At 23.9% G+C, this 22,192-nt stretch overlaps 3 protein-coding genes and 1 long non-coding RNA gene across 4 annotated transcripts in view; 2 read left to right on the top strand and 2 right to left on the bottom strand.

Moving 5' to 3' along the window:
• LOC122500534 overlaps positions 1-9,495 on the top strand; it is a 45,760-nt gene extending 36,265 nt beyond the window's left edge. Inside the window, exon 5 of the long non-coding RNA XR_006301486.1 lies at positions 9,368-9,495. This is a non-coding gene — a long non-coding RNA (uncharacterized LOC122500534). The remainder of the gene's footprint in view (positions 1-9,367) is intronic.
• On the top strand, positions 316-9,318 carry LOC122500527 (nuclear cap-binding protein subunit 1). Its single transcript, XM_043609485.1, has 7 exons — positions 316-551; positions 3,151-4,492; positions 4,580-4,683; positions 4,791-5,017; positions 5,111-5,289; positions 7,781-8,147; positions 8,498-9,318. The coding sequence occupies exons 1-7, from the start codon at positions 512-514 to the stop codon at positions 8,609-8,611; spliced, it is 2,373 nt and encodes a 790-aa protein (XP_043465420.1). The 5' UTR covers positions 316-511; the 3' UTR covers positions 8,612-9,318.
• LOC122500531 lies at positions 8,497-10,677 on the bottom strand. Its single transcript, XM_043609497.1, has 3 exons — positions 10,517-10,677; positions 10,248-10,417; positions 8,497-9,544 (listed from the first exon to the last, which is right to left on the bottom strand). The coding sequence occupies exons 1-3, from the start codon at positions 10,662-10,664 to the stop codon at positions 9,353-9,355; spliced, it is 510 nt and encodes a 169-aa protein (XP_043465432.1). The 5' UTR covers positions 10,665-10,677; the 3' UTR covers positions 8,497-9,352.
• Positions 10,678-14,437: 3,760 nt separating this feature from the next.
• Positions 14,438-22,017, bottom strand: LOC122500523 (NAD-dependent protein deacetylase Sirt6). The gene is made up of 7 exons (XM_043609479.1): positions 21,655-22,017; positions 21,412-21,539; positions 18,635-18,753; positions 18,187-18,310; positions 17,898-18,071; positions 17,246-17,369; positions 14,438-15,204 (listed from the first exon to the last, which is right to left on the bottom strand). Exons 1-7 carry the CDS (start codon positions 21,718-21,720, stop codon positions 14,638-14,640), a joined length of 1,302 nt encoding a protein of 433 aa, XP_043465414.1. The 5' UTR covers positions 21,721-22,017; the 3' UTR covers positions 14,438-14,637.
• Positions 22,018-22,192: the final 175 nt, after the last annotated feature.

The raw sequence follows: 22,192 nt of genomic DNA, 5'->3' as shown, positions 1-22,192 counted from the left end.
AAATTAAAAAATAAGGTAATTTTTGAGGTTAGGAACCCCAGACAAGCGCCGAAAAAATTCCACCAATCAGAATTGAGTAGTAAAAAATGGCTGCTTTTTTTTAAATACGACTAACCTTGACCAATTTTTGAACAATATTTGCCAAACATTAGTAAATTTCTCCAATTAAAAATGTTTTCTTACTATTCGAACTTTATGTTTATTAACATAACGTAAAGTTACTTTTTAGGTGAAAATTTTTCAAATGAAAGTAAATAACATTCTTTTCCCTCGTTTCGCGCCATTCCGCTCGTGGATTTTCGTGACGCGTCGCTGTAATTTTCAGAAGGATCAAGCGGTTGTCGATTGTTTTAGGTTATAGTATCACCTGACAATTAAAAATTTATTTCTTTTATTTTAAAGAAATTTTAAGGCTTCGTCTCGATTTTTGTCGAGATTAAAAGCAAGTGGAAGCATTCATGTGTTTGTTAATTAATAAGTGAAGAGTTAATTTCATTAAATTTCGTTCAAAATGAGTAGAAGAAGACCCCACGATGATGACGATGGATATGGTATGTATTTTACTAAAAATCTCTTCTAAATCTACTAAATATTTCTAATTATAGAATAAAGTTACGTTTATTTTTCTTTAATTCTTTTTTTATTTTCTAATTTCTTTTAATTCTCATTTGATGTTTGGGTAAATATGAGGAAAATAAATTTCATAGAGATTTAGGAACTTTATGCTTGGGCATTTAAGAGGATAGATTTCAAAAATGTTCAAATTCACATTAAATGTAGTTTTTTTTTATTAATAATAATTGCAATTTTCGAAAGTAGTAGTTTGCAAAGTAGCATATATGCCGCATAATTCAATAAGTTAAAGACATAATTTTATTATTATTGAGCATAATTGGAGCATAATTTGATAACTCGAGGTATAATTTTGTATTTATGTTTTGAAATATTTTGTTTGTATAAAAAATTGCTAATTAAAAGTATTAGTAAAAAAAAATTGCAATTAGGTAGACAATTTATAAAGAAATGTGACTTTTTTCGAGCTTTCTTACAAATATTGCCCTCAAAATATCACATTTTTAGTATAAAATGCAACTTATTTCGATTTTTATATAGTGTAAAAAATGTATAGACAAATCTTTCGAAAATTATTATTTTGAATCATTTTTCTAATTAAATTTTCGAAATATACAATTAAACAGATTTTTAATATGGAATTCGGTAAATAATTGAAATTTTTTAATATTTAATTGAAAATATAATTGATTTTTTTCAAGTAATTACAATTTTTGAAAATCAACACTTGAAGAATTTTAATTATGCAAATTTTGAAAATAATTAAATTCTCAAAAGCTTTAATGAAAAATGTACAAGTGTAAATTTTGAAATGAAAATTAATGAAAATTAGCTTCTAAGAATTAAATAAAATTTCAATTTCAATTATTTTTATTACAATTTTTAATCGAATTGCTCAAAAAATTTAGTAAAATTTTAATGCAAATAATATTGAATATTGTATTTAAGAACATTATTAAAATTTATAAAAATAATTGAATTCTTGCTGAGAATTTCATTAAAATTTCTGAAAATAATTGAATTCTTGTTCAGAATTTTATTAAAATTTTATAAAATGATTAAATTCTTCTAATGAATTTTATTAGAAGCATATAAAAAAATTCTTTTTAGGAATTCAATTATTTTTATGAATAATAAAACTCGTCGCAGAATTTCAATTAATTTTAATAAAATTTTAATAAAAATAATTGAATATTGCATTTAAGAATTTTATTCCAATTTCTAAAAATAATTTAATTCTTTCGAAGAATTTTATAGTAATTCCTGAAAATAATTGAATTCTTGCTGAGAATTTTATTAAAATTTTTGAACGTAATTTAATTCTTATAAAGAATTTTTTTACAATTTCTAAAAATAGTTTAATTGTTTTGAAGAATTTTATTATTTCTGAAAATAATTAAATTCTTGCTGTGAATTTTATGAAAATACTAAAAATCATGAAGAGAATTTGAATTCAATTGAAGTTGATGAGAATTTTATTAAAATTTTTTAAATAATTAAATTCTTACAAAGAATTTTATTACAATTTTTAAAAATAATTGAATTTTTGCTAAAAAAGTTATTAAAATTTTCGAAAATAATTTATTTCTTATAAATAAAGAATTTTATCAGAATTAAATAATAAAATTCTTTTTAGCAATTCAATTATTTTAATCAATAATAAAACTGATAAAATTTTTGTAAAGAATTTTATTTCAGTTTTTAAAAATAATTGAATGCTATCCAAGAATTTTATGATTTCGGGAATTTTATTAAAATTCGTCGAAAGAATTCAATTATTTAAAAATTTATTGATAAAATTCTTTATGAGAATTCAATTTTGAGAAAAATTCTATTATTTAAATAAATTATTTATTTTCGTATTTAATTCATTGTAAAATTAAGAAAGAAAGAAAGAAAGAAAGAAAGAAATAAGTAATTGAGTTCTCGTAGAATTTTCTAATAAAAATTAGGTAATTTAAAAATGAATTTTAGTTAAAATTTTCGATGTAATAATTGAATCGATTTCTTCATGTTTTGTGATAATATTCTTATAAGTTGTTGAATTTCGAAAAGGTTTTGAATTTGGGGATTGAATTTAAATGTTTTAAAAATGTTAATTCCTACGAAAAAATAATAATAATTATAAATTTATTTAAAAAGAACTTATTGATGTTTTCAAATAATTTCACTTTTGAAGAAATTTGTAAATTTGTAAATGTAATAGAATATTTTTTTGAGTCTCTAATAATTTTTCGAGTGAATCGGAATATTCTTTAGTCTCAGGGAAAATGTCAAAATTTTATCTGGAAGTAAGGGAAAAGTCAGGGATAAGCGAAATTAAATTTTTGTAGCAACCCTGATTGGAAAAGCATAAAGAACATTTTTAAGAGTATAATTATATCACAATTGACATTATTTAGAAGCATAATTAAGGCATATATTTATTTTGAAAATATAAATCGTCTCGATGTCTCGATAAAGAGCATAAAGTTCCAGTCTGTAAATTTAGAACTTGAATTTGGAAAATTTTGATTATTTTTTGAAAAATTAAAATTAATTTTTTGAACCATTGAGAAACTGAAAAATTTGTTACAGAACGCGTTTACAAGAAAAGAAGACGAGTATCGGAGAATCAGGAGATAGAGGATCGTCTCGAGTCACTAATTCTGAGAGTAGGCGAGAAGTCAACGTCATCACTTGAGAGTAATTTAGAAGGATTGGCCTCTGTTCTCGAGGCTGATTTAGGATTATTTCGCAGTAAAATTCTACGAATTCTCACCGACTGTGCGATAAAGATGCCTGAGAAGTGTACAATTTACACGACCCTAGTGGGTCTGTTGAACGCAAAGAATTTCAATTTCGGAGGTGAATTCGTCGATTATATGGTGAAAAATTTCAAGGACGCCTTGAAGACTGGCAAATGGAATGTGGCGAGATATTCACTGAGATTTTTGGCCGATCTGGTGAATTGTCACGTACTGTCCTGCGGTTCATTGATGCAATTATTCGACAGTATGTTGGACGCTGCGAATGAGGACAGCGTGCCGCAGGTGAGACGCGATTGGTACGTTTTTGCAGTTCTCTCAACATTGCCCTGGGTGGGACGTGAGCTCTACGAGAAAAAGGAGCAGGAATTGGATCATCTTATGGTGACAATCGAAGTGTTTTTGAATAAACGCAGCAAGAAGCATCAACCGGCTCTTAGAATTTGGTCCAGTGATACGCCACATCCACAGGAAGAGTACTTGGATTGCCTGTGGGCGCAGGTGAGAAAATTACGACAGGATAATTGGGCCGAGAAGCATATCCCACGACCTTATCTTGCATTCGATTCGATTTTGTGCGAAGCACTTCAACATAATTTGCCAACGCTTATTCCACCGCCACATCATGAATCCTACGTTTATCCTCTGCCGAACGTCGTGTTTCGAATGTTCGACTACACCGATTGTCCCGCTGAGGGACCACTTTTACCCGGAAGTCATGCAATCGAGAGATTTTTAATTGAGGAACACTTGAGACAGATTATTGATAATTACTTCTTTGAACGGAAAGACTGCGCTGCTCATTTGTTGAATTTTCCCTATAAATTGAAAATCCCTTTGGACTATTGCATTGTGGAGGTGATGTTTGGCGAATTGTTTCGTTTACCAACGCCGAAGCACTTGGAAATTGCTTATGGTTCGATTTTGATTGAACTTTGTAAACTACAACCATCGACAATGCCACAAGTTTTGGCGCAAGCGACGGAGATTTTATTCCGACGAATTGACAGTATGGCTGCGACGGCTTTCGATCGATTTGTTTGGTGGTTCGCTTATCATTTGAGCAATTTTCAATTCCGCTGGTCTTGGGAGGATTGGGACTCGTGCCTACAACGTGAGACTGAACATCCTCGACCGAAATTCATTCAGGAGGTGCTTCAAAAAGCTTTACGGTAAGAGAATTTAATTCGAGAGTAAATTCAACTAAATTGAGTTTTATTCGAAGAAAATTCAATTAAATTGTAAAATATATTTTTCAGATTATCGTATTATCAGAGAATTCGTGATATGATGCCCGAGACGTATGCCAGTTTGATTCCAGAGCATCCGGAGCCGATTTATAAATACTCTGCGGAAGGTGCAAGTAAGTTTTGCAAAAAGCAATTTGTTGACAAATAACAAAAGTTATTTTTTATTTCATTGTTTATTTTTGTCAACACTTTTTAATTTAAACACTTTTTTAATTTTTAGGCGCACTTCCGGGAACGACAACCGCTCACGAACTTGTAATGTCGATCAGAAGAAAATGTACTCCGGAAGAAGTTTTGACTGTGTTGAACACTCTGCCAGGAACAGGAGACGACGAAACATTTAATCCGCTGAAAATTGACGTTTTTGTTCAAACTTTACTAAATCTGGGCTCGAAAAGTTTCAGTCACAGTTTCGCGGCAATTGGCAAATTTCACTATGTGTTCAAAGTAAATTTTATTGTTTTATGTTTTTATATAAGAAAATAAGATTTTTTGTCTTTTAATTGAAATTATAATTTTATTATTCTCTTTTTATTCAAGGTCCTGGCTGAAACAGAAGAAGCACAAATTTGCATTCTGCGAAATATGTTCGCTCTTTGGCGAAATCATCATCAAATGATGGTGGTGTTGACTGACAAATTATTGAAAACAGGCATCATTGAATGTAGCGCAATTGCCAATTGGATATTTTCCAAGGAAATGCCTTCAGAGTTTACCAAGTTAGTACAAAATAAAAAATATTCAATTATTAAGTAATTTACTAATTAAGGGGAGGTTCTCATTGCAGAGGCCAAAATAAACACAAACTTTGACAATTTTTTGCAAAGAACGGCTATGACTTAGCGATTTAGTTTTTTTTCTAAATAAAGATACATTCTTGAACTTTTACAACATATATTTCATTTTCAAAAAAATGCAAAATGGCGGCCAATATGGCGCATCTAGAAAATAATGTTTTTTTAAATAAGGAAAACGGTGGGCATTCTACACTGCGCAATTTTTAGTCTAAAACAGAAACTCAAAATTTTTTATAAAGATGACATCCTAAAGAATAGGTTATACCTATAAAATAGTTAAAAAGTTAACAAAATGACAAAATGGCGGACACATTTTTAAAAAAACTGCGTTTTTGCATTATTTTTCCATATTTGACCTCTTGTAAAAATCTGTATTGTTAACAATTTTATCATATTATAGGTATAACCCCTGTAGAATTTAGTTACCTTTAATAAACCACAAACCCGAAGTTGATTGATTAAATAGTTTAGACGCTACGATGCCCACCAGTTTAAAAAATCTTGTTTCGAGAAAAACGCGTTTAGCTTGAAAAACATTTTTGTGCAATAATTGTATTCTTTGCAATTCTTTGTTCAATTTGCGTATATGATAAATATCTATAGGTATTTAGGGTCTCTCTTTACGATTCTGAGGTCAGATTTGCAAAATTTTTAAAAATTGATGTGATTTGCCTGACATTTGTTACTTAGTGCTCGGGACGTCGGTTAGTTCAAGACTCTATAAAATCGAAAATATTCTTCGGATCAAAAAATCGGTATACACACATATTCTACATATATATAGCTTTCAAAAAATACAATAAAAAAGAAATCAATTTTTTTGACTCCCGCGATGGGAACCTCCCCTTAATTATTATTTATTGTTTTCAAAAAATTTATTGAAATTCTTTGTAGGAATTTAATTTTTTTTAAATAGAATTTCAATAAAATTTCTCAAAAGAATTAAATTATTTTTAAAAATTTTATAGAATCGTTCGCAGAAATTTAATTATTTTAAAACATTTCAATTATATTCTTAATAGGAATTCACTTATTTTTAATACATTTTTAATCAAATTCTCCCGAAAATTTCAATTTTATTCAATTATCGAAAGAATTCAATTAATTAAAAAACATGTAATAAAATTTCTCCAAAGAATTTAATTATTTAAAAAAATGTTAATTATAACATTCTTGGAATAAATTCAATTGAGGGGCTGGATGCTATAATGTGTTACGCGCCATGTTAAGTGAATGGCGCGTAACACATTATAGCATCCAGCCCCTCAATTATTTTCCAAAATTTTGATAAAGTTTCTCAAAAGAATTCAATTATTTTTGAAAAAATACTTTTCAAAAATTTAAATTGTTTTGGAAATTATTGACTAAATTCATCAATAAAAATGAAATATTTTCTATTTATATTTTAATTAAATTTTTTAATACAATTTTAATAAAATTCTCCCTAAAATTTAAATTATTTCCCAACTATTATCCAAAGAATTCAATTAATTAAAAAAATGTAATAAAATTTCTCCAAGGAATTCAATTATTTAAAAAAAAATGTTAATTACAACATTCTTTACAGAAATTCAATTATTTTTAAAAATTTTGTTATTTTAACCTTTCTCGGAAAAAATTGAATTAATATTAAAAAATTGTAACAAAATTTCTCGAAAGACTTTAATTATTTGAAAAATTTTTAATTATAAGATTCTTGTTATAAATTCAATAATTTTTAAAAGTTTTGATAAAACTATAAGAATTATAATATTTTTAAAGATTTTAATTAAGTTTTTTGCCAGAAATTTAATTGTTTTTAAAAATTTGGATAAACTTTTTTAAGAATTCAATTATTTCAAATTCAAAATTATAAATGAAATAATATAAAAGAAATTTTTTTAATTCAAAACAATTTTGTTTAATTAATTTTTGGTATATTTTAATCTTCAAACGAAATAATTTGAAAATTTATGAAAATAATTGAATTCTTTCGAGAAATTTAATTAAAATTGTACTGAATATAATTGAATACTTTTGAATTTTATCAAAATTTTTCAAAATAATTGAATTTCTATGCAAAGAATTTCATTAAAATGTTTTTAAGTAATTGAATACTATAGAGAAATTATAAAAAGTAGAAAATAATTGAATTCCTGCGATGAATATAATTATGTAATTAAATTTTTGTTGAAACATTTAAATTTGTTGAAATTAATTGAATTGTTTTTAAGATTTTTACTAAAATTCTTTTAAAGAATTTGATTGTAATTGAATTAAAAATAATTGAATTCTTATTAAAAAGTTATAAAAATTCGTTGAAATAATGTAAAATTTGACAAGAATTTTATTATAGTTTTTTAAATTAATTGTATTTTTCGCGTAATTTTATTAAAATTGTGTTGAAAATTCATGTCCGTTAATTTTTTTTTAGACTCTACATTTGGGAAGTTTTACATTTGACAATATTGAAAAAGAATAAGCACGTTATTAAATTGACGAAGGAATTGAGTGAGACACGTGAGAAATTACGAAGAGCCGAGAGTAGATCTGGATCATCGTCAGAGGACGAGGAGAATAAAGAGAAGAGCGGAGAAAGACCTTCTGAAGATGTCGTCGAACGAATGGAGGAAAAACTTGAAGCTGCACAAGCTGATCAAAAAAATCTCTTTCTCATTATTTTCCAACGTTTCATAATGATTCTCTCAGAGCATTTGGTGCGTTGCGACACTGACGGCGTTGATTACAATACACATTGGTATCGTTGGACTGTTGGACGTCTTCAACAAGTGTTTTTATTGGTAATTTATTATTTAATTAACACTATAATATTAACTAAATTATGAATTAATATAATTAACAAATTTATGAATTAATGTCACTGGTCTCGGATATTATTATTAGAATTTTGTTATCCTAATTTCAATAATTGAATTTAGAAATCAGTAAAAGTAGCGAAATCAGTAAAAAATCAGGGAAATACAAAATAACATTTTTGTGACAACACTGAATTAAATAAATGACTTTTTTTATTTCTAATCGACTGAAGCGACGTTTTTTTCGCCTTAAAATCAATCCGAGACCTGATATCATTATGAAAATTATAAATTAATATCATCAACTAAATTACGGATTTCTAATTTTTTTTCAGCATCACGAACAAGTGCAAAAATATTCGTCAACTTTGGAAACATTACTTTTCACATCAGATCTCGATCCCCATATACTTGATGTTTTCCATCAATTTGTTTCGCTACGTGCGTAAAAAAGAAAACTCCTCTGAAAATCAACATACAAGTATCGAATTATAATTTCGCTACTTTCGTTGTAATTGACTCGTTTTTAATGCAATGTTTAAAATGTAAAGTGAATAGGTATCACTTTATTGATGAGACATCAAAATATTGATATTTTCTTTGATTATAATTATTTTTAAATAATAATTTTCTTTTAAAAATAATTCTGAACGAAAGCATCACGTGAAATTACTCTAAATATTTACATTATCGAGAATAGATTATTTATTTTCAATTATATGTGAAGTTAAAAAGTTTTTAACTTTAATTTTCATATTAAAAGAAAAAAAAAGAGTGCGTGTGTGTTGGGGGAAAAGAATGGAATATACATTTTCTAATTTAGAAAAAAAAGGTTTAATATTAAGGAATGAAAATTTGATTCTTCAGATTATTGTTTAAGAAGCTTTTCTACTCCACTTGTCAATGTTGCCTTAAAAATGTAACAAGATGTCGAGAGTATGTAACATTCTAAAGATTAGGTAGAGAACAAAAATAATTTACATACCTATAAATCGTACGTTTTGAATAATATTCAATTTTGACAAATTGTGATTTTGATATTGAAATCATAATTTCTTTTTGTTCCCTACTTCATCTGTACATATTTATTTTTATGTGCATATGTGTATATAAATATTTCTTTGTGCATAAAATCTTCCTGATATATTGAAATTTACTCTTTTTGTTATTTTGTTGAATTGAAATTAATTTTAATATGATGATAGGTATTGTGAATCTGCGTCTTGGAGTGAAAGTTCTGGTGGCATTGTGAATGAATTACACCTCCGGAATGGTTGATTGAAGTTACAAATTGATGAATGCTGTTTCAAAGAACCCTTTTGTATTTGCTCCTTGTACAAGGAATTTGCGACATCTCCGTACAGTGGATATTTCAGTTGGATCTATTTTTATCAACAGAAAGAAGGTAAGAATTTTTTATTACAATTTTTTTTACGTTTATGCGGACATTGAATCAAATTATGATTTTATATTTCAAAAATATTTCATTAAAAAAAAATAAGTTTTTTGATTTATAAATTAATAATTTAGAAGAGATTTTTGGCCAAAAATCTCTTTTAAATTATTAAATTATAAATCCAAAAACTTCTACTTTTATAAATGAAATATTTAAGTTATTAATTTTTTATGTATTAAGGGAATGTCAAAGTCGATGCGACCTTTTAATTGAATTTCAATTAAAAAATCAAATCGTCTTTTGAAAATTGCCAAAGACGATTTTTTAATTGAAATTCTCTTAAAGGAGAAAAAAAATTAATATTTTTATTAGAATTAAAAAATATTTATGACTTTAATGGAAATTCTCTTAAAAGAGAAAATAATTAATATTATTATTAAAATTAAAAAATATTCTTGTCTTTAATTAAAATTCCCCTAAAAGAGAAAAAAATTAATTTTTTTTTATTAGAATTAGGAAAAATTCATGACTTTTATTAATTGAAATTCCCTTGAAAGAGAAAAAAAATATTTTTATTAGAATCAAGAAAGATTCATGACTTTTATGAACAAATTGATAGAAAAACAAAGAAACCAATTTCGAAAAAATTAGTTCCGGCTTTGTATGAATCCCCGAAAAAAAAGACTTACGTTAACTGTGCAATCATTTTCCATTAGAGGCTTGAAATTAGAATCACAAAAACTTTCAATATATTCTGTGGAAATAGAATCGGGTAATGGCAAATCTTCCAATTCCTCTTTTTGAATTTCTTCAGCAGCTTGCAATTGAAAATATTTTTTCAACAATTTTCTTCGTTTTCCTATATACATGGGAAAATATTTCTATAGAATAATTCTAAGAGAGAAATAAAAAAAAACAGTGAAAGTAAAAGTAAAATAAATGTTTCATGAAGATTTACCAATTTCTTCTTCGGTACTTTTTATCAAAGGAAAAGAATTTTTTGTCTCACTTTGCCAATCTTTTGTCAGAATATTTTCATCCATATTCAAGGGATTATTTCTTTGTTGTTGAAAAATTTGTTTCTTTGAAAATTCCTCTTTTGCCATTTAAAGTGATTATTAATTTACTAAAAAAAAGTGCGAAAAAAATATATTTAATGAATTTTATTGTAATAAACAAACTGTTTAATTATTTATTTTTTTTAATTCAAATAATTTTGCAAAAATTAATAAAATAATTCTGTGATTATAAAAATATATTTATTATTTTTCTGGTAATCTGTTCGCAGTTTGAAGTTAGATGTTTTCATTTGCATTTTGTTTCATAATTTTTTTGATATTATGAAATTTTTTACAAAATTATAAAATTTTTCGCAAAAATTTTATTAAAATTCTTTAAAACAGTTAAATTTGAGCGAAGAATTTGATTAATTATGAAAATAATTCAATTAACATATATAATTTTTCGAAAATTTTTGACAATAATTGAATTTCTGCGAAGAATTTTATTGAAATTCTTTAAAATAATTTTAAATTCCTGTGGAAAATTGTATAAATTATGAAAAAAATGAAATCTTGCTAAGAATTTAATTAAAATTTTAATTGAAAATATTTCATTTCTCTTGATGAATTTAATTAATAGTTTTTAAAATAATTTTAATGTTTGAAAAGAATTCCATAAAAAATAATTGAATTTCTGCGAAGAATGTTACAATTAACATTTTTTTTAAGTAATTGAATTCTTTGGAGAAATTCTATAACATTTTTTTTTTATTCATTGAATTCTTTCGAGAAATATTAATAATTAAGAAAATAATTGAAATTTTGGCGGGAATTTGATTAAAATTGTATTAAAAATAAGTTAATTCTTATAAAGAATATTAATAAATTTTTTCAAATTAATTAAATTCCTATGAACAATTTTATTTATTTATTTAGAAAAAAAAATTTTTTACAAAGTATTTAATTTAGTTTTTTTTCCTATAAAGAATTATAATGAAATTCTTCAAAATAATAAAATTTTTGAAAAGAATTTTATTGAAATTATTTTAAATAATTGAATTTTTTCATGGAATTCAATTAAAATTGTATTGAAAATAATTCATTTCTGACAAATAATTTAGTCAAAATTTTTAGAAATGATTGAATTTTTGCGAAGAATTAAATTCAATTTTTGTAAAATAATTGATTTTTTTCTGGGAATTTAATTAAAATTGAATTGAAAATATTTCAATTCTCATAACAAGTTTAGTCAAAATTTTTCAAAATACTTGAATTTCTGCGAAGAATTTTATTAAAATTCTTTAAAATGATTTAAATTCCTGTAAAAAATTGTATAAATTATGAAAAAATTGAAATCTAAGAATTTATTTAAATTTTCAAAAATAATTGAATTTGTTCGAGGAATTTAATTTAAATTTGATTGAAAATTCTTCCATTCTCATGAAGAAATTATTCAAAATTTTTCAAAATAAATTAATTCTTTTATTAAATTTTATTGAAATTATATTGAAAATAATTTAATTTCTGCAAAGAATTTTATTAAAATTCATTCATATAATTAAATTCTTGAGAAGAATTTTATGAAATTAAATTAAAGAGAATAAAATTAAAATTTTCGATAATAATTGATTTTTTTCGAGAAATTTAATAAAAATTTTATTGAAAATATTTCAATTCTCATCTAGAGAATTTAATAAAAACTTTTCAAAACAATTAAATTTTTGCGAAGAATTTTATCAAATTTAAGAAAATAATTGAATTCTTTTGATAAATTTTATTGAAATTGTATTGAAAATAATTGAGATCCAGCGATGAATTTTATTAAAGTTTTTGAAAGCAGTAAATAATTATAATTAGTTAGCAAATTAATTAATTTATTCAATTTAGCAAATTAATTACTAGGTTATTGAATTTTTAAAAATTTTGAATCTGAAATTATTAATTTAAAATAAACAGTTTTTAATTTACATAATAATAATTATGAAAATAATTATGAAAAAAAATTAAAATTAAAAAAGTAGAAGAAGAAGAAGAAGAAGAAAAAGAAAAAGAAGAGAGTTGAAAATTGAATGAAACTGATTATAACCAATTTATTTAATTCTTATTACAAAACGTTAAACATGTAAAAGAACTATGGCACGATAGTTTTTAAAAATGTAAAATATGCGCTTTAAATGAAGGGAGATAGGTTCTTGCGCGAATTGACTTACATATGTAAATTGTAAATGACGAAAAGCCGTATGGATTAAAGCTGATACTAAATAGGATGATCAATTATAATTGATTGATATAACTATTGTCACTATGGGAACCAAACAGAAGTATGTCTCTTACAAATACTCGCTTAACTATATTTCTTTTTTTTTGAACGCAAGATATTCTTAATATCTTTACTTCGACTACGACACAAGTGCATTTGGTAAAATTGCCAAATATCTTTTTATTCAACTTTATTTATTTAAAAAACATTTTTTTTATTTTTTTTTTTTAATATTTCACTTTTATTTTTTTTATTTTTCTTTAATATTTCTTTTTCTTTATTTTTTTTCTTCGTTTCATTTTATTTTCCTTTTTTTAAATATTTCATTATTACCATTTTGCAATATTTCTTTTTCTTTATTTTTTTTCTTCATTTCTTTTTCAATGGGGAAGACTGACTAAATTTCTTTTTCCATTTAAAAAATAATTCTCTTAAAAATAATATTTATATAATAGAGAAAAAAAAATACAAATATATATATATATTTTTTATAAAAAGACTAAAGTAAAGAACACACTCGTGAAAGCAAATTTACCAAATGCATTTGTATAAAATACTACAATATAATCAACCTCCAACTCGACGATTAACTTGCACGAAGGTCACTTTCGAATCACGAAAAAAAGGGCAAAACTTTTTTTTTTTTTTTTGGTTTTGCATTTTTAAAGAAGTGCGCGCAGAGGAGTATTGCATCCGTCAAGTCATTTTTTATAAAGATTAGAAAATGACCTCTATTTTTTATGCACCGATTTTTAGTGTTCGATGCATGAAATATAATAATGATTAATTGATAAACGAGGAACTATTTAGTGGCAAAAGCCGAAAAAGTTGTAATTTCAAGAGTTGCAATGTATACCTACTGAAACACTTAGCACTAGGTACACTACACACAATTAAATTTACGCTTTCCAAATTTTGGTACATTCATTTTTGATTCACTGAAAAAAATTGTTACCAGACTTTTTTGAATTTTGATTCCATTTTATTTTTTAGTTTTTTTTTTCAAAGAAAAACTATTATCTTTTTATTGAAATTGCGTCTAATGAATGAATTTTCTTTTTTCGGAAAATCGGAGCAAAAGGAATGAGAGAGTTAAATTAATTAAATTAATTAAATTAATTAAATTAATTAAATTAATTAAATTAATTGAATTAATTAAATTAATTAATTAATTAATTTAAAAGAAGTTGTTACCGAAAATAAATTTCATTTCATTGAAACTAAAAAATATTTGAAACTAGAAATTGTTTACAATTTCTAGTTTCAAATATTTTTTAGTTTCAATGAAATTTTTTTTTCACTTCTGCTCCGATTGTTTGTCCAATTTTTTTTCCTCTTTGACGAATTGACGAATTGAATTTTAAAGAAATTTTTTTGATAACAGTTGAGAGAATAGTGAAAAATGGGAGCAACAAGCTTTTTTTCGGGATTTGATTTTTTTTGTGTATAAAAACAATTTTTTAAAGTGCTTGTTGAGCTTTGATCGGCGATAATAATTCGACAGATAGCAACGAGAGGTAGTTTGTCCAAAAATTTGGAATTAGCAATCATCTAATTTTTTTTTTTAAATGCAATAACATTAATATTTTTTTTTCTTTTTTTTTTTTTTCTTTTGAGACTCGCATCGATCAAAATTCTATTTTCTTTTATCTCGCTTAAATATCTCTTTTTCTCGCATAGATATTTATATTTTTCTTTTTATATAGATAAATATTTATGATTCAATCACTCACAATTACAAATATGCGTTTATAAATACGGCCACGTTGCTAGGTACTAAAATGTAGGGAAAAATGGATTTTGTCCCGCCTGATGCTACTATATAATGTTACTGTCAATGGCGTCAATTATATCATTGCAATCATTAACATCGAATGTATCGTTGGCGATAAAATCGGTGTCGTCGTCGTCGTCATTTATTTTCTCGCTATTACTACTTGTAGGCTCTTGTTTTATTATAAAATCCTTCATGTAATCTTGATTTTGATTAATACTCAGGTCATTTTCATTTGATAAAATATTTGTACCCTTTTGTTCGGGTATTTTGCTCATTGCTTCATTGAGGGTTTTTAATTCGGGTTTTATATCGGGTTTTGGTAGGAATGCTGCTTTTCTCTCTTTTTTCACTGGTTTTGGCATTTCTCTCTCGTACATAAATGTCTTTCGCTTTCGTTTCACTGGTGTGCATACTTTTTTGTAGAGAATTTTCATTTCTTTTATTAAATTACTCGGTATCGTCCAATCCATTTCGGGCGAATCTGTATCGGGATTTCTCGTTGTATCCAAATCAACATCGTATTCAGGAATTTCGAGACCCAATGTTTTCATGACATTTGTCATGATTTCGTCGATTTTTCCATTTATTATCAAATCGGCTTTTTTGTCCTGGAAAAAATTCAAGTTGAATTTAAAAATTTCTTGGAGCGAGTTTAAAAAGTCAGGCCTTGGATCGACTCTAAGACGCAAAAAAAAGACGCTTTAGTTGATTAAAAATAAAAAGTCGAAAAAGTAGTTTATTTAAATGAGAGTTGTCACAAAAATTTTATTTTTTATTTTCCTGAGCTTTCACTCATTTCTAAATTTAATTATTCAAAAATTGAATAACATTTAAATACCTATTTTTTTATCCAAGGGAAATAAAATTTTAAAAATTTCAATTTAAAACTTTCTGATATTTAATAATTTCTAAAAATTAACACCTCTAAATCAATTATTTTTAATAATTTTCCAAAAGTTCTTTAAAATAATTAAATTCCTGTGAAGAATTTTTTTCAAATTCTTTAAAATAATTGAAATTTTGGCAAGAATTTTATTAAAATTTTTGAAAATAATTGAATTTCGGAGAAGAATTTTACTAAAATTTGTCAAAGTAATTGAATTTCTCCGAAGAACTTTATTATATTTAGGAAAAAAATTAAATTTTTTCAAAGTATTTAATTAAATTTTTTTCTTATAACGAATTTTAATGAAATTTTTCAAAGTAATCAAATTTTTAACAAGAATTATATCTAAATTCTTTAAAATAATAAAAATTCTTGCAAAGAATTTTATTAATTCTAAAAATAATACAATTCTCATAAATAATTTTATCAAAATTTTTTTAAGTAATTGAATTTCTGCGAAGAATTTGATTAAAATTTTTTAAAATAATTAAACTCTTGCAAAAAATTTTAATATTTATCAAGAAAATAATTGAAATTTTGATAAGAATTTATATAAATTTTAAAAAAATAATTCAATTTTTTCGAGGAATTAAATTTAAATTGAATTAAAAATATTTTAATTCTCATAAAAAGTTTAGTCAAAAGTTTTCAAAATTATTGAATTTTTGTGAGAAATTTTATCAAATTTTTAAAAATATTTGAATTCTTTTGGAAAATGTTTGAAAATAATTAAAATTGTGCCAAGAATTATATTAAAATTTTCTACATTAATTGAATTTTAGAGAAGAATTTTATTATTTATAAAAATAATTATAAAAGTAATTGAATTCTTTTGAATAATTTTTGAAAATAATTTAAATTTCGACCAGAATTTTATTAAAATTTTTGAAAATAATTGAATTTCGGAGAAGAATTTTACTAAAATTCGTCAAAGTAATTGAATTTCTGCGAAGAATTTTATTAAAATTCTTCAAAATAATTAAAATCCTGCAAAAAATTTTAATATGTATGAAAATAATTGAAATTTTGCTAAGAATTTATTTAAATTTTAAAAAATAATTCCTTTTTTTCGAGGAATTCAATTTAAATTGAATTAAAAATATCTCAATTCTCGTAAAAATTTTGGAAAATAATTGAATTTTAGCGAAGAATTTTATCAAATTTTTAAAAATAATTGAATTCTTTTGGAATATTTTTGAAAATAATTGAAATTGTGTCAAGAATTATATTAAAATTTTTTGAAAATATTTGAATTTTAGAGAAGAATTTTATTATTTATAAAGATAATTGACATTTTGACGAGAATTTTAAAAAAATTTTTGAACATAATTGAATTTTTGCGCAGAATTTTATTACTTTTGAAAATAATTTAATTTTTGCAATAATTTGTTAAAAATAATTCTAAAAAACATTAATTTTTATTTTTTTTGTATGTATTTGAGTATTCGAAAATATGTAATTGAAAATATTGAAAATAATTGAATTTTAAAAAAGTAGAATACAAAAATTTTAAGAATTAATTTTTTGAAAAATATTTTTATATTTAATTTTTAGAAGATAATTTTCATTTGAAAATTTTTACTTGAAGATTTTTCATTAAATTTCTTAAGAATTTGATTATTTTCAAAATTTGCAATTAAAATTCTTCAAGAGTTGATTTTTAAAAATTGTCATAAAATAATACTTCCGAGGTCTGTAAAGTGAAGAAAAGAGACATTCTTTTTTATCTTTATGAGACAATTAGATAGTGATAAACTATTTACGTGTTTTGTTGGTTGTAGATTGCAAATAACAAGACGACCACCGTATTTTTTCGTGTATAAAGGTAAATTTCCACTGGGTATTATTTGTAGAGTCGTTCCCAAACATATGCTCAAGTCGGCAACACTGAAACATTTTCAACGTTCGTTACTTTTTTATCGTTTAATTTCAAAAATTATAATTTTCAAAAAGAATATCGTATCAAATACTTTTAAACAAAAACTATATTCTCAACTCCAATTTGAAAAGAAATTTAGAGAAATTATTTTTTTATTCCGATTAAAGAACTGTTACTTCTTTAACTTGAATTCGAAACAAAAACTATTTATTCTCAACTCCAATTTCAAGAGAAATCAAGAGAAATTGTTTTTTATTCCGATTAAAGAATTGTTATTTCTTTAACTTGGATTAAAAGACTGTTGGTTTTTTGTTAAGACTTTGATTTAAAAATTGTTACTTTTTTCTTGACTCTGATTAAAGAATTATTATTTGCAAATAATTTTATTATCAAAGAGGGAAAATTATTATTTGCAAATAATTTTATTATCAAAGAGGGAAAATTATTATTTGAAAATAATTTTATTACCAAAGGAGGGAAAATTATTATTTTAAAATAATAATAATAATTTTATTATCAAAAGAGGGAAAATGTACCTGGAGTGAAGATCAGAAAGTGTAAGATCATCATTTGGTAAACTGTGTTCCCAATCGAGAATTGTGTCGTGCATTTTTCCACGACAAGGACGACCTCCCGTTTGACTTGATCTGCAGACCGTTTCGAGACACTTTTTACCAACACTTTTTGTTGAACGGTTACGGATGAATTGCCTGCAATAAATGTCCAATGATTTATATAGCGTGTCAAATGAAAAAGCAGAAAAAAAAAGAAAAAGAAAAAAAAAATTACACAACTTTAGTTTCTACATTTATGGTAAAAGTGTACCTTCCACACTTGTCGCATTGTTCGACAAACATATTTCCATGTAATTCCGCAATAGATTGCCTTCCAACTCCCGATTTTAGATGCAATCCATCAATATTCTGACTTACTATATACTTAACTTTATCTGCAAATGAAATTTAATGAGTCGATAAATAATTTTTTGGAAAAATTCCTATAACAAGAGAAATTTAATTAATTTCGAGTTTTACTCGAAAATAAAGTTAAAAACATATTTTTAGAAATAATTCACAAAATAGATCAAAATAACAGATTTTTCGTTTAGATAAAATTTTTTTGTATTTATATTTTTTTGTATCTGGAATTTTTTGTTTTACTGAATCTATTTTGATCTTTATTTGATTTAGTAGAAATATTTCCGTTTTTGGTACTTTTTTTTCAACTATTCAAAAATTTTGCGAGTAATTAAAAAAATATGTTGGAAATTTACTGTTGTCGACTAATTTCTTAATCGCCATGTGCGCTTTTGTTGGAATCGCATCATCGAAAGCGACACTCATTGATGGTTTTTCGCCTATTTTTTCCAATGTCCAAACTCCATTCGGTCCTCTGAAAATAAATTTCAATGTTGTAAATATTTTCTTCAAATTTCCTTAAAAATAGTTTGAGAAAAAACAATACTTTTCTTTTTTTCTTTAACAATTAATAGAAAGATATTTAATTAAAATTATAATAACAGGCCTCGCACTCATCTACTAAAACCTACTATTTACTAATTTTTTTACGATTTGCTACTATTTGGATACTTTTTTTTATTTGTTATACTAAAAGCTACTTTTTTCCATGTTTTAAAATTTACACTACTTTAAATTTGTTTACAGTTGAAATTAAAAATTGTTTAAAAAATTTTTAATAAAGTTATTGGAAATAATTCAACAAATTTTAATAAAATTCTTTAAAACGATTCAATTATTTTCACAAATTTTTTATAATTTAATGATTTTTAATATTTCTATTTTAATAAAAAAAAATTTCCCAAAAGAATGGAATAATTTAATAAAATGTTTATAAAATTCTTCGCAAACATTCGATTATTTTCATAAATAACAAAATTTTCACAGGAATTCAATTATTCTTTTAATTTTAATAATAATCGTTGCAAGAATTCAAATTAGTTTTATAAAAAAAAACTCATCGCAGGATTTCAATTATTTTTGATACAATTTTAAATGAATTCCGCGAAAAATGCAATAATTTTTAAAAATTTTAATAAAATTCTTTGAAAGAATTGAATTATTTTAAAAAATTTCAATTAAATTCTTTATAATAATTGAATTGTTTTCAATATAATTTTAATAAAATTCTTGGCAAAATTTCAATTATTTTCAAAATTTTTGCAAAAGAATTCAATTATTTTGAAAAATTTGATAAAATTCTTCGCAAAAATTCAATAATTTTGAACAAAATTTCGACTTAGCTTTTTATGAGAATTGAAATATTTTCAATTGAATTTTTATTAAATTTCTCGAGACAATTCAATAATTTTCGAAAATTTTTATTAAATTATTAGCAAAATTTCAACTATTTTCATAATTTGTAAAAATTTTTTCAGTAATTTAATTATTTTAAAGAATTTGAATAAAATTCTTTACAGGAATTTAATTATTTTCTATTATTAAATAGATTTTTATAAAATTCTTCGCAAGAATTCAATTATTTTTAGAAAATAAAAATCTTCGAAGGAATTTAATTATTTTAAAAAATTTTAATAATAATCGTTGCAAGAATTCAATTATTTTTAATAAAATATTAAAACTTATTTCAGGATTACAATTATTTTTAAATACAATTTTAAATCAATTCCGCGAAAAATACAACTATTTTTAAAAAATTTAATAAAATTCTTTGAAAGAATTGAATTATTTTAAAAAATTTCAATTAAATTCTTTATAATAATTGAATTGTTTTCAATATAATTTTAATAAAATTTTTTGAAAGAATTCAATTATTTTCATAAATAATATACAATTTTCAAAGAAATTCAATTATTTAAAACACAATTTTCATAAAATTTTTTGAAAAAACTCATTTTTTTAAAAAGATTTTTTTTTAATTCTTCTCAACAATGCAATTATTTTTAAAAAAATTTTAATTAAATTCTTGGCTAAGTTTCAATTATTTTAAAGAATTTTAATAATATCCTTCGTTAAAATTCAATTATTTTTAAAAATTTAAGTAAATTCTGAGCAAGATTTCAATTATTTTCATAATTTATCAAACAATTTCACAGGAATTCAATTATTTAAAACAGAACTTTCCTAATATTTTTCGATAAAAATTAATTATTTTAATAGATTTTTATAAAATTCTTCGCAGAAATTCAATTATTTTAATGAATAATAAAATTTTTCTCAGGAATTAAATTATTTTAATAAATAATAAAATTCTTTTCAGGAATTCAATTATTTTTAACATAATTTTTAATTAATTCCGCTAAAAATGCAATTATTCTTAAAAATTTGAATAAAATTCTTCGAAAAAATGCAATTATTAAAAAAAAATTTGATATAGTTTGTTTCTTAGAGTGTAATAATTATTTTCAATTAATTTTAAATTATATTTCTTGAATGAATTTAATTATTATCAAAAATTTTAATGGAATTCTTCGCAAAAATCAATTATTTTCGAAAATGTTGATAAAGTTCTTTATAAGAATTCAAATTTAAGAAATATTCAATTATTCAGATAAATTATTTATTATTTAAATAATTGAATTCTCGTAGAACTTTCTAATAAGAATTGATTTAGAATTGAATAAAATAAAATAATTAAAGTTTTTGAATTTTGAAAGAATTACTTATTTGTAATTTTTAGAAATAGTTAAATTTCAAAAATGCGTCACATTGAATTCATTTGAAATATTTTCATTCCTGTCGACAAAATAATTAAGTATTTAAATATTTATTTAAAATAATTATTCTATTTTTGAATGTTATTAAAAAATTGTAAAATATTTGAGTAGGCAAGTTTAATTTTTCGTTAACTACTTGTTTTCTACTTTTTTTTCTTTCTTTAGGTTACTTTTTGCTACTTTTTTTAAAAAATTAATTATCTCGTACGAAGCCTTAATAATTAATCAATTATCGTTTAAGTAATGAAGAGAAAAGTTTTGAATAAGTGATTTGAAACTTGTGGTGTTGAGAAGAGGAAAAGTTTGAATTGTCATAACTTGAGAATAAAAGATGTTTGACAATTTCTTTTTCACACCTAAAATCAGGGATTCCAGCAGCTGTACTAATGCCAGCTCCTGTGTGAACGACAACATGCCGTGCACCTTTAATCCAATCGGCAAGAAGATCACACTTGAGTCGAAGTGTTTCTTGAGTGTCGTATTTCTGTGAATAAAAACAAAACACACGGCAATTAATGAATGACATTCAAATTTCTCTTTTCCATATTATTTTGGCTATTAATTTAGAAAGAAAAAATAAAAAAAATGATCAATTGTACCTCCTCTAAGCCTAATACGCCTTTGTTCTCGTAGGGCGACAAGCCATCCGCATAAGTACATGACATTTCACTCAAGTTTTACCCGAGTTTTCCCCAGGGCGCGATATCAGCGATATTATTTGAATTCACTTTATGCCGCAGATATGTTACTTTTATTATTTTTCAAATTATGATATCAAATTAAATAATCGCAATCAACAGGAAGTTATACACTTTTGAGAAAACAAAACTGTAGGAAACTTGTTGCAAAACGGTTGAGTTCGAAACATGAGCGCATAAACAATCAAAAGATAAACACTTGTAGTTTGTTTTTTATTAATTTCTTTCCTTCCGAGGGAGATTAACGAGCCAACAGCGGCTTTAGTTGTTAGCGTCTACGCACGCGTTTCGGAGCGGCTTCGTTCTGCTTTTAGAGGCTCGTAAAATTGACAATTACGAACAAAATCACTAGTTGATGATTATTGTAAACACCGTCAGGGTTTGAGAACCCGTTAAATTCACTAAAAAAACTAACTAATTTTACTGTTCTGTAAACAAT

Source organism: Leptopilina heterotoma, unplaced genomic scaffold (genome assembly GCF_015476425.1).
Source record: "Leptopilina heterotoma isolate Lh14 unplaced genomic scaffold, ASM1547642v1 Lhet_188, whole genome shotgun sequence".
Classification (NCBI taxonomy): Eukaryota; Metazoa; Arthropoda; class Insecta; order Hymenoptera; family Figitidae; genus Leptopilina; species Leptopilina heterotoma.
Note: the sequence above shows the minus strand (reverse complement) of the source record. Positions and strands in the feature narration are given on the sequence as shown.

Coding starts and splice junctions, on each gene's coding strand:
- LOC122500527 (XM_043609485.1), top strand. CDS start 512: ATGAGTAGAAGAAGACCCCACGATGATGACGATGGATATG. Junction 4,493..4,579: donor GTGCTTCAAAAAGCTTTACG/GTAAGAGAATTT, acceptor TATATTTTTCAG/ATTATCGTATTATCAGAGAA. Junction 5,018..5,110: donor AATTTCACTATGTGTTCAAA/GTAAATTTTATT, acceptor TTTTTATTCAAG/GTCCTGGCTGAAACAGAAGA.
- LOC122500531 (XM_043609497.1), bottom strand. CDS start 10,664: ATGGCAAAAGAGGAATTTTCAAAGAAACAAATTTTTCAACAACAAAGA. Junction 10,418..10,516: donor AAGTACCGAAGAAGAAATTG/GTAAATCTTCAT, acceptor CCATGTATATAG/GAAAACGAAGAAAATTGTTG. Junction 9,545..10,247: donor AAAATGATTGCACAGTTAAC/GTAAGTCTTTTT, acceptor TGATAAAAATAG/ATCCAACTGAAATATCCACT.
- LOC122500523 (XM_043609479.1), bottom strand. CDS start 21,720: ATGTCATGTACTTATGCGGATGGCTTGTCGCCCTACGAGAACAAAGGC. Junction 18,754..21,411: donor GCTGGAATCCCTGATTTTAG/GTGTGAAAAAGA, acceptor ATTTATTTTCAG/AGGACCGAATGGAGTTTGGA. Junction 18,311..18,634: donor TAAGAAATTAGTCGACAACA/GTAAATTTCCAA, acceptor TTTCATTTGCAG/ATAAAGTTAAGTATATAGTA.